Source organism: Micropterus dolomieu, linkage group LG02 (genome assembly GCF_021292245.1).
Source record: "Micropterus dolomieu isolate WLL.071019.BEF.003 ecotype Adirondacks linkage group LG02, ASM2129224v1, whole genome shotgun sequence".
NCBI classification, from domain to species: Eukaryota; Metazoa; Chordata; class Actinopteri; order Centrarchiformes; family Centrarchidae; genus Micropterus; species Micropterus dolomieu.
The window spans coordinates 3,761,660-3,774,533 of record NC_060151.1 but is presented as its reverse complement, the minus strand read 5'-3'; the positions used below and the strand labels follow the sequence as shown (position 1 = coordinate 3,774,533).

Sequence of the window (12,874 nt, the reverse complement as noted above, 5' to 3'; positions counted from 1 at the left end):
GGCTGATGCGGGACAAATGTTTTCAAAATGGCACTGAAGTTGTCTGTTCTCTGCTGAACAGGTAATTAAGTTAGAGCAACTTTGCAGATGCAAATGAATGGTTGTTTGAAGTAGCTTATCTTGTTCCGTTGTCAATGTTGTGAAATATGCAACGTTAGTTTGACTGTAATTTCATGTAACCTTATTACCAGAGCTGTAAGTTATCTTGGTTTTGCTAATGTTACATGGACAGAAATGTGTCACGTTTGTGAAACAATCAGCTGATTCATTGGAAATAAACCTGTACAGCAAAGAAGTTCATATCGGACAGCTAAACTTCACATTTTACTGCCCTGGTGGAAAAAACATATTTATTTTTACTGCAAACGCTGTATCGATAAGACTGTGTGATGAACAATTAACAATAACATTCACAATATCATATGGTTTTACTGAATGATTCAGTAAATATAATTTATTAATATCTACCTAAAGAAACCTAATTTCTTGACTGGCATCTATATGCTGTCTCAGAGATGACACCTTTTGGCCACTGTAGCTATCCTATAGGCTTGGAAAGGGGAGGGAAGGGGCTGTGAGGAGTTTGTTGCAATTCACAATCCTCACCACTAGATGTAACTGAAATCTAAACACTTAACCTTCAAAAAATACATTAATCATAAAGTAACATTTGTGTTTCAAACAAATGGCAAACTTATATTAGCAAATTTTAACAAAACTCTCTTCACTGTCATGCATGATGGGAATTCTGAAGGGCGGACATAGGCTACTATGTAGCCTATCACCTCGGAATCACGATTTTGTTCCTTCCTCTGACTTCCACTGAAAGCCCCTCAGCATTTCAGCAGCAGAGCGTGCAGCTTGCCCAATGTTAATGACTTGTTTTTAATTTGTCCTTTTGTGCTTCTACTACCTTCTTCACAGCTCTCTGTAGCCCGCTTTCGTTCCGTCATCCCACAGGGAGCATTTCAGAATAAGAGCGTTTTGCCTGCCTGATTTTGCTCACATGTAAGACAGACGGTAGAAGTCTCTTCGATCATTACATGTTTAGATCTTAAAGAAGCTGGCTGACATAATCGAGAAAAAATAAGCTGTCTACCGTTCTGTAGTTTTCGGTGTTTGGGTGCTAAACAATAAACATAGCAGGTTGAAAAATATAAGGAAGATTCATCAGGTCTTACTTAATAACATGCTGAAAGGAATGGAAAGAGAATGCTCTAAACACCGGTACATTCGAACATGCTGGACTCGTGGCTGGACTCTAGGCACTGTCCAAAAGGAGAGATGGCTGAGCAACAGCCAAAAACGAAAAGGTCTGAAGAGTACAAATTGTGAAAACAAACAAGTTATATGACCATGCAAGGGCAAAGACCTGTGTGAATGCTGGAGAAACCTCAGGGAATGGAAAGGAATGAAAACCGACGCAGAGGTTGCTCTGTTTCTGCTCGATAGATGAGAGACGTTAGCTTTGCTGTTTCATAGGTCAGTATTCTCTTGTCCATTTGTAGTAATTTTGTGATGATTGATCCCAAATGATTAGCTTTGCTAGCTAACAGTAGTTGCATTACTTGCTGTGTTTGTCCGTTCAAACGTTATGCGAAGGGTTTTATGGTCACGAAGATCTAAAAATACAAGTTCTGCTAGGACAGTGGGATTATTTGGGTTGATTCATAATACAACACTAGGTAGCCTAATATAACATGTAGCTAACACTTTACAATTGATATATATGTCAGAAGTCACATGCCTCTGGAGCAACTAAGGGTAAAATGTGTTGCTCAGGGACACATTAGGGGATGTTACACAGTGGGGAATTGAACCCGGGTTTCTCACACCAAAGGCATGTGTCTTATCCACTGCTGCATCACCACCCCTTCTTATATTACTTGAGATGTTACATGCCTTGCGTGCTTTGCATCTGATAGAAACGTATCACCCTCTCAACAGTCTCTTTTTGTAAAAGCTATTTCAAATATTTGTATAGTTTTTTTTGGATGCTGTGTTTGCATGCTTCCTTGTTGTTTGTTTACTATTCGTTCGTAGCAAAGACTGCATAAAACAATGCATGTAGTGTCCATGATGTCACCTGTTGGTTTCTGAGGAGCAGTTTTCAAGCTAATTTTTGGCGGAGTTCGCCGTCGCCATTTTGCCCATGCGTCACTCCAGGATAACCAAATATGGGCAGAGGCAGGTCATGGGTGGAACTGAGGTGACTGGTTACTGCCTAGCTCGATGTTATGGAGTTAGCTCCATGCTATATAATACTCTGCCTTAGCAGAGGTGGCTTCTTGGCTACACCCCTCCCCCCCAATTATCATTGTGGTAAAAATCCAAGATAACATCAAATAGCATTAAAGAATGACTGGCTAATACTTTGATTTAGATTCCCTAGAGTCGTGCTCTTGGATCTATGTGTTGAACTGGGTCCAGCATTTGACAGACCAACCTGACGTAACCGTGTAAGTAGGTTATAACCACTGTATCTGGCAGCAGCTGTTAGCAGCGGGGGCTGACAGGTGTGTGTCTGATTATCAACAATATATAGTGTTTATCTTTCTACCAAAAGTCGTTGTTTAGAATAATATAATTCTGTTAAACTCTCTGAGTCTTCTTTTGTTTGTGAACAAGCTGCATCAAACAATATGTGCGCAACTTTCTAACTTCCACCTCACAAACACCTCGATTTCTGTATCAGAAAAACTTTTTTAAATCTTCCACATCCACTTTATGTCAGACCATGTTTTCTTTATGTCAGCCAGTATGAGTCTCTGAGCTGCATTGACTGCCATTGTAACACTAATGGTACTCAGTCATTTTGCATTTGTTGCTGATCAACGAGTTCCAACCATCAAATTAAGTATTTCTCCTCTCCTCCACTTCAGGGATCAGCAACTCGATCTCACACTCAGCGTAGTTTCTCTTTTTCATGTTTTGCAGCAGGATCAGCCGTTGTTATTTGGACCTCAGGAGGTGACATCGGTGTATTTGTGTGGCTCGTGCATGTGCACTCAACTTCATGTTGATTGGGATGTATAATGGAAACCACCAGGACCTGGTGTATGCCTGGTTTTATACATGTGGGTATTTCTGTGAGTACGCCATCTTTCAGTATGAAATGTATGTATAAAAGTCTTTTATACATGAGGCTCCTGGGGTCTCATTTATAAATGGTGGTACGTACAAAACAGGGCTGGAAACTTGCGTGTGCCACTTCCAAACAACAAACAAACTTGACGGGAGAAACTGTGGTCCTGTAAGTAAACTCTGAACCATGCCTATGCACATAAAGAGGAGAAATGAGAAACTGCGACTCACATGGCAGAAGGATGAAACAGTTTGAAAGGAATAGGCCTACTATCGTGTAAAATAAATCAAAATATTCCCTCTGAGTATTACAGGTTTAAAGCCTTTCTGAATGAACAAACACCTGTTTGATTGACTTTCAATGAAGTGCGCAAAGAAACACAATTTAAGATAATTTGCAGCACACACAAAGATCCAGATTCAGGATCATAAACACAAAGGGAGATATCTGTTTCTGTAAAAGTACGCCTCAAATATGTTGTACAGTTTAATCAAGAATCATTAATTAATACTTGCATGCAGTGCAATTTATTCTCATAAATAAGGTGAACAGGAGGACAAATTACATTTAAACTGATGCCGTTGTCAATGCGTCAGTCAAGCAAATATGAGAGCATAGTTTCATGTAGCTTATTGAACAGATGTCCGTTGCCTTGTCATATTTATTTTAACTCATCAGCGGCCTTGTTTAGTGAGTGGAATGTTTGTGTAGCTTAAATAAATATTTAAATACGTGGAATACCATCCATCCATCTTCATCCGCTTATCTGGGGTCAGGTCGCGGGGGTAGCTGCTCCAGCAGGGGACCCCAAACTTCTCTTTCCCGAGCCACATTAAGCAGTTCTGACTGGGGGATCCAGAGGCGTTCCCAGGCCAGTGTGGAGATATAATCTCTCCACCTAGTCCTGGGTCTTCCCCCCAGGAGGCATCCTTACCAGATGCCCAAACCACCTCAACTGGCTCCTTTCAACGCAAAGGAGCAACCGCTCTACTCTGAGCTCCTCGCAGATGGCCGAGCTTCTCACCCTATCTCTAAGGGAGACACCAGCCACCCGCCTGAGGAAACCCATTTTGGTCACTTGTACCCGCGATCTCGTTCTTTCAGTCATGACCCAGCCTTCATGACCATAGGTGAGGGTAGGAATGAAAATTGAACGGTAGATCGAGAGATTTGCCTTACAGCTCAGCTCTCTTTTCATCACAACGGTGCGGTAAAACGAGTGCAATACCATCCCCGCTGCTCCGATTCTCCGGCCAATCTCCTGCTCCAGTCTCCCCTCGCTCGTGAACAAGAACCCGAAGTACTTGAACTCCTTCACTTGGGGTAAGGACTCATTCCCTACCTGGAGTTGGCACTCCACCGGTTTCCTGCTGAGAACCATGGCCACAGATTTAGAGGTGCTAATCCTCATCCCAACCACTTTGCACTCTGCTGCGAACCGATCCAGTGAGAGCTGAAGGTCACGGACTGATGATGCCATCAGGACCACATCATCCGCAAAAAGCAATGAAGAGATCCCAAGCCCACCGGACCGCAGCCCCTCCTCGTCACGACTACGCTTTGATAGCTTGTCCATGAATATCACAAACAGGATTGATGACAAAGCGCAGCCCTGGCAAAGGCCAACCCTCACCTGGAAAGAGTCCGACTTACTGCCGAGTACTTGGACACAGCTCTCGCTTTGGATGTACAGGGATTGGATAGCCGTGAGAAGGGCCCCCCTCACCCCATACTCCCGCAGCACCTCCCACAGTATCTCCCGGGGGACCGGGTCATACGCCTTCTCCAGATCTTCAAAGCACATGTAGACTGGATAGGCATACTCCCAAGCCCACTCCAAGATTCTTGTGATAGTAAAGAGCTGGTCGGTTGTTCCACGACCGGGACGAAAACCGCATTGTTCCTCTTCGATCTGAGGTTCAACTATCGGCCAAACCCTCCTTTCTGGCACCTTGGAGTAGACTTTACCGGGGAGGCTGAGCAGTGTGATACCCCTGTAATTGGCACACACTCTCTGGTCCCCCTTTTTGAATAGGGGAACCACCACCCCAGTCTGCCACTCCTTGGGCACTGTACCCGACTTCCACACAATGTTAAAGAGACGACATGTCATCCAAGACAGCCCCTCCACACCCAAAGCTTTTAGCATTACTGGGCGGATCTCATCAAACCCTGGGGCTTTGCCACTGTGGAGTTGTTTGACTACCTCAGTGACTTCCTCCAGGGAAAGTGATGAGAAACCCCCATCAGCCACCAACTCTGCTTCTACTAGAGAGGGCGTCAGATTTAGGAGTTCCTCAAAGTGTTCCTTCCACCGCCCAATTACCTCTCCAGTTGAGGTCAACAGGGTCTCATCCTTACTGTACACAGCTTGGACGGTTCACCGCTTCCCCCTCCTGATATGGCGGACAGTTCTCCAGAAACACTTTGGTGCCGACCAAAAGTCTTCTCCGAACTTCTCCCACACCCGCTGCTTAACATCTGCCACAAAAGAGGATGCAGCCCATCAGGCCCGTCGGTACCTTGCAACCGCCTCCGAAGTCCTCCAAGACAACAAATCCTGGAAGGCCTCCTTCTTCAGTCGGATGGCTTCCCTGATCACTGGTGTCCTCCACAGTGTTCGAGGGTTACCACCCATTGAGGCACATAACACCATGAGACCACAGCCTTCTGCTGCGGCTTCAGCAATAGAGGCTTTGAACATTGCACACTCATGTTCAATGTCCCCAACCTCCACAGGGATGCCAGAAAAGCTCCACCGGAGTTTTGAGTTGAAGATCTCACTGACAGGGGCCTCCTCCAGACGTTCCCAGTTCACCCGCACTACCCGTTTGGGCTTATCAGATCTGTCCAGAGTCTTCCCCCACCTCCTGACCCAACTCACCACCAGATGGTGATCAGTCGATAGCTCCGCCCCTCTCTTCACCCAAGTTTCCGAAACATGCAGCCTCAAATCAGATGAAACGGTTACAAACTCGATTATCGATCTTCGACCTAGGGTGCTCTGGTACCATGTACACTTATGAGCATCCTTATGCTCGAACATGGTGTTCGTTATAGACAATCCATGACTAGCACAGAAGTCTAACAACAAACACCCACTCGAGTTCAGATCAGGGGGGCCGTTCCTCCCGATCACGCCTTTCCAGGTATCTCCATCATTGCCCACATGCGCGTTGAAATCTCCCAGCAGAACTATGGAGTCCCCTACTGGAGCCCCATACAGAACTCCATTCAGGGTCTCCAAGAAGGCTGAGTACTCTAAACTGCTGTTTGGTGCATATGCCAAACGGAGGGCACCTGCTCTGGCACTGTTTTGAGTGTGTGAGGTGTACAAACACGCAGCAAACAGGGAAACTGAGATCCGTACGGGCACATGAGACCCTCAGAAAGGGGAAACACCGCTGGTAGTAGGCTACCACCAGCTTTGTCTTAATAATGGTCGGTTCAAGGCTTATTTTAGGATGAGTCGGGATAATCCAAGCAACTGTAAACTTCCGTCAGCACAACTGAGGGCCTGTCTCTCCATTCATTAGATTGGACAATAGGGGAAAAAACGCAAAAGACGTTGGGCACGAGTACATTTTTTTCAACTCCGTGCGCTCAGAGCGCTCATTCAAAAACGTAAGGTACTGCAGACGGTGTGTGCTGTGAGATAACTGTGATTTTGCGCTATATTAATAAAATTGAATTGTACTAGCAAACCAACTGAAAGACAATGATCACATCAAGCGGTTTCTTCTGCTAACATTATACAGCATCACAATACATTCTTTAAATATTTGTATTCAGAGCTCTACTCTCCTGAATCATCACTCTAAAATAGAAGAAGCTGAAGATTTCATCAAAACTAACCACAACCCAATAATGTTTTTTAAATGACTTCTGATCTTATCTACTGTTCCAGCATTCCCCACATTGTGGTATACTCCAGTGTAGCCAGTCAATTCCAAATACTATGATGGCTTGTTCATGCCTTTCTACTTTATTCAAACAATCAATAACATGCCTGACCCAACCTCACCTTGTTATTTCCAATATATTCACCTGGAAAAAAAGCATAAAAAAGAAAATGCTGGCACGGTTGATTGTCAAACTCCTGCACTCAGTGGCGGTTTTAGTGATTTGGAGGACCTCGGAAAAGAAGAACTTGGATAATTGTTCATACGTAAACGAGATTAAAGGCTAATATTTCCAAGTTGTGTTTTCTCTTGTTAAAAGAGCTGTGTTCAAAACTACCAATTTGATAAGCCACCTAAAAAAAACACCCAACCAGCGTCTGAAATTAACTTTTTTCAAGGCCTGCCACTGAGACATCTGCCACATTTATAATGTATGCGAGAAAATGAAGGAATAACATCCAGCATTCATTTAGGCATCATTTAATGTTAATAATGCCATTCAATGTTCAATATATTTATGTTTGCATGCACAAAGGACTGTTTTTTAGTACATGTTCTCTACACATTACTTAATAACCAGGGGCCTGTACCACGAAGCGAGTTCAACATACCCAGGATATCTTTCAGTTATCTGGCTTAACTAACCCCAACAATTGCGGTCGAGATAAGCGGTACCACGAAGCTGGTTATCAACAACACATCAAAAATTTAACAGAAAGATAATTTGAGAGTCAAGTCATGACAGTCAGTAAGATCATATACAGTAATTTCGAAGTTCACCACAGTGTGTCAATTATTTGATGCTCAATTCAAAGCCCACAGTTCAACCACCAATGTATGAGTTCAAATCTTGACAAGACTCCATATTTCAACAAAAACCTGCTCTTTTGGATCCCAAAAGGAAACAAAAAAGTGTCAATACAAAAGTTGGCCAATGATAAATAAACCAAACCAAACCCCTATCTCGTCTAATAGACAAGTGATTCTCCAACAACACCATAGTCCTCCCATAGTCAGCCGGTGCTTTGGTGTGCAGAATTTGCCCAAGTAACATGAGTGAATTTATTTATTCCGTGCAGGGAATGAAATTAACACCCGCCAAATGCGGGTAAATTTAGGCAGTGGCGGGTGAATGCAGTGCTATTTGCCTCCATGTGTGTTTTTTTGTAAACAGTAGATGGTATATGCGTGTTTCTGTACACAGATCAGATCTAAGGAGGGACGTGTCGCAGACATTAATTGGCGTTTACAGTCAACAGTAGCGCCAAATGTGTGTTAATGTTACGCCCACCCACTAGTGATGTGCGATACCACTTTCTATACAATCTAATACCAAGTAATACCCAGGCTGGTATTGCCGATACCAATACCAATACTTTTTACATATTTTATTTCTTGTTTAATGTGACCTCCCCCCTCCTATTTCTGTATTTATGAGAGAAATAAGGAGTAGGCTGTGGCTGCATAATGACAAGACATCAAACTACTGTCATATTCTTTAATTATAATCAAAATATCCTGCTTCATAACATCATCCTGTTATTTTGACTTAATCTCAGATGTTTAGCGTAGTGTTGCTAAAGTATTTCACTTTGCACACACATCACACAGAGCAACATTTTTACCTTCACAGCTAAAATACAGCCAGACGTGACTGTTTTTACAGTCAGTCAGAGTCAGTATTCAATCGCGGGAAATGTAAAGGGCTGCAGCGGCTCACTTCAAAGACGCTCCGCCACAGAGCTGTAGCGCAAGCATGACTTTGACAGGCGGAAGGAGAAGTAGTTCCTATAAGCCGAGTATAATTAGACCATCCTGGTGACAGTAAGATACTTATGATGAAACACACACTCACTCCAAATGACTGAGTTTAGATATCGATCCTTTTATATGAGTATTGATCCTAGAGCAGGAAACGGTATCAGAAATATCGACACTTTAGGATCGATCCGCACATCACTACTACCCACCCCATCATGCAGACTCTGTGCGGACTAGCGCCAGCTCTCAGTGAGTGAACACGGCAGCTGGACAAGGGCCGAGCAAAGCCTCCCAGACTGACAAAGACCAGTTTGACCACAGTAACATTACCGAGGTGGTTTTCTTGCCGGGTTTGGCTCTTGGCACCCCGGGGCTGAGTAAGCTAATGGAACCACTAGCAGCACAGCTAACCGACCGAGCTAACTACTGCCTTTCCGGTTCACAATCACCAGGCATTGCACCGCGCCATCATTCCATGCTGGGCCCCCCTCGCGTGGCATGAAAACCTCCAGTTCTTGAGTAAAGGTGTAAACACCTTCACACAGTCTGTGGTAAACACAAACACTAGTTACACATTTTTTGCTTTTTTAGTTTGCTAAAGTTCCTTTATGCAAAAGGAATAGTTCAATATTTTGGGAAAGCCTTTTTGGTTTTTTGGTCCCCTCTGGTTGCCTTCAGTAAGTTACTACTGTTTCCATGTTTCCAGTCTCTAAGCTATGCTGACTAGCTGCTGGCTGTGGCTTCATATTTAAAGGACAGCTATGAGATGAGTATCAAGCTTATCTAACTCCCAATATAAAAACAAAATTGTTTATTTCCCAACATGTTGAACAATTTATTTAAACAACAATGAAACATCAGATTCAGGGAATGGATTAATTTCCTTACCAGTAACAGAGAGTCTGACAGAGTCACTTAAAGGGGAGCTGACTTCTTGACTTGAAACATTTTTCTGATACTGACACTGGTACGATCCTTCGTTGTCAAAGTTCACTTTAGTTATAATGAAGGTAGCAGAGTTGATACTTGATGTTTGGGTCTTTCTGAATGAGCCCGATGTCTGCTGCAGGAGGAATGTTCCACCTAAATGCTGAGTTGAGATCGAACAAGTGATGCTGACGTTCTGACCCCAGGTAACCACACCAACAGGATTCATGGAGATGGTGGGCTTTGAGAGGCTCTCTGAAAAAATAACACAACAATAAAAATATTAAATGTATTTGTTTAGATATTTGACCCTGCCTGTCTTTTTTCAATAAGCATGTAGTAGTAAGGCAGTATAATGGGCAACTTGAATGAATGATCCACTCTAAAAATAGCCAACTCTTAAGCCTAATGTTTTTAAAATCTTATCTCTGTGGGTGGGGGCCATTGTGAATGTCTGCATCACAAAGTTACATGGGGGAAAAAATACTTCAAATCCAAGAACACAGTAATGAAAATAAAAGTGAAAGCATGAACAGAAAGAGTTAAAGGCAGGGTAGGCAAGTTGCTTCTAAAACACTTTTTTTCAGATTTGTTGAAACTGTCTATATACACAATACATATTAAAAAGTTAGGTGCTCTGAAAAAGAAAACAATTGGCTGTCTGTAGTCCTCTCGGGGCTGCAGTAAACACAGCCACTCGTTTCATTTGGACTGAATGCAATGATTGGATGGGTGACTGTGACTCTCCCTCACTGCCATGGCTACCAGCCCTGCTGCTACAGAAGCTGCCCCCATGCGCGCACCCGATGAGCTCTCATCTGGAAAACAGCAGCGCAAGCTGTGTTTTCCGACGCTAACATTAGCTAAGACAATATAAGTGTAGACTGCACCGGTTTAGTTATTCCCATATAGGTTTATTGTTATACTATGTTTACACCTACCTTAAAGTTATCTTTACCTTGTATCTAATTTGTTTGTGTGATTATCTTGTGTCTGCAGACGTTGTGTGACTGTATGTTACTTTTACAAATGTGGTGATGTAGCTGTGTGTGTAGTTATGAGAAAGACATTTCAATTAGTATTCATAAACAACGCTGGCTAAAGGTCCCCAAGTATCTGTGTTTCTGGTATATAAGCTACCTATAATATAGTTTGACATTGTTTATAGCTAAACCTACTGTGTGAAAACATTTTACTGTAACTGGTGTTATGCCATTACTTATTTTACCAGAAGTAAAAAAAATCTTGTATGTTTTATTACTACTGCGCCCTCAGGGCACCTGCAGATTTGGAGTCTTCCATAACCCTGTACTTCTCACCAGTATACGCTGATCGGACCATGCTGGCTGGCCTGGATTACAACCACCGTGTCCACAGTCCAGCCAGGACTAAAGCTGATGACACAGTTCAGTATGTTGCATTATGAGTACTATGTGCATTTTACTCAATACATTTATAAGTGTTGAATCAAAAACTATTAAACAGTATGAGGAATACAGATAGATGGTGCTGATTTACTATTGATTGCATTTTATGTGGAAATATTTTACTAATTACTCAATAAGAGAACAATGTCAGGTATTACAGACTTTTCACTAAGCTGATCCTCCTTTCTGTATTCTGTATCCGATGACGGTTGTCTACTACTGAGGAGATGCCTAGAAGCAGAACCAGGAGACTTGATGATCCCCATCAACATGGGGTTCAGTCAGGTGTCCCTGCCCCAACTGTGTTGCTAGATACAGCAAAATACAAAAAGTAATATGGTTTTGATATGTGGTAATCATGTCAGAGAGGTGATTGTGATATATTTAATCATCTCCACAGCAGCGATATGATGCTACAGTGGGGAGAACAAGTATTTGATTCACTGCTGATTTTGCAGGTTTTCCTACTTACAAAGCATGTAGAGGTCTGTAATTTTTAGGTACACTTCAACTGTGAGAGACAGAATCTAAAACAAAAATCCAGAAAATCACATATGATTTTTAAATAATTAGCATTTTATTGCATGAATTCAATTACAGAGATCATATGTTTCCTGTAGTTCTTGACCAGGTTTGTACACACTGCAGCAGGAATTTTGTTCCACTCCTCCATACAGACCTTCTCCAGATCCTTCAGGTTTCGGGGCTGTTGCTGGGCAATACGGACTTTCAACTCCCTCCAAAGATTTTCTATTGGGTTCATGTCTGGAGACTGGCTAGGCCACTCCAGGACCTTGAGATGCTTCTTACGGAGTTGCCCTGGCTTTGTGTATCGGGTCGTTGTCATGCTGGAAGACCCAGCCACAACCCATCTTCAATGCTCTTACTGAGGGAAGGAGGTTGTTGGCCAAGATCTCGTGATACATGGCCCCATCCATCATCCCCTCACTACGGAGCAGTCATCCTGTCCCCTGTTGATGTTTCCACCTCCACTGTTGGGATGGTGTTCTTGGGGTTGTACTCATTCTTCTTCTTCCTCCAAACACGGCAAGTGGAGTTTAGACCATAAAGCTCTATTTTTGCCTCATCAGACCCCATTCCTCTGGATCATCCAGATGGTCATTGGCAAACTTCAGACGGGCCTGGACATGCGCTGGCTTGAGCAGGGGGACCTTGCGTGCGCTGCAGGATTTTAATCCATGACGGCGTAGTGTGTTACTAATGGTTTTCTTTGAGACTGTGGTCCCAGCTCTCTTCAGGTCATTGACCAGGTCCTGCCGTGTAGTTCTGGGCTGATCCCTCACCTTCCTCATGATTATTGATGCCCCACAAGGTGAGATCTTGCATGGAGCCCCAGACCGAGGGACTGACCGCCATCTTGAACTTCTTCCATTTTCTAATAATTGCGCCAACAGTTGTTGCCTTCTCACCAAGCTGCTTGCCTATTGTCCTGTAGCCCATCCCAGCCTTGTGCAGGTCTACAATTTTATCCCTGATGTCCTTACACAGCTCTCTGGTCTTGGCCATTGTGGGGAGGTTGGAGTCTGTTTGATTGAGTGTGTGAACAGGTGTCTTTTATACAGGTAACGAGTTCAAACAGGTGCAGTTAATACAGGTAATGAGTGGAGGGCTTCTTAAAGAAAAACTAACAGGTCTGTGAGAACCGGAATTCTTGCTGGTTGGTAGGTGATCAAATACTTATGTCATGCAATAAAATGCAAATTAATTATTTAAATATATATATATATATATATATATATATATATATATAT

At 43.1% G+C, this 12,874-nt stretch overlaps 1 protein-coding gene across 1 annotated transcript in view; it reads right to left on the bottom strand.

The window, feature by feature from the left end:
* Positions 1-12,874, bottom strand: part of LOC123984046 (leukocyte immunoglobulin-like receptor subfamily B member 3A) — a 65,844-nt gene that overhangs the window by 36,590 nt on the left and 16,380 nt on the right. Inside the window, exon 3 of the mRNA XM_046070656.1 lies at positions 9,807-9,930. Coding sequence (XP_045926612.1) covers positions 9,807-9,930 — 124 coding nt within the window. The remainder of the gene's footprint in view (positions 1-9,806; positions 9,931-12,874) is intronic.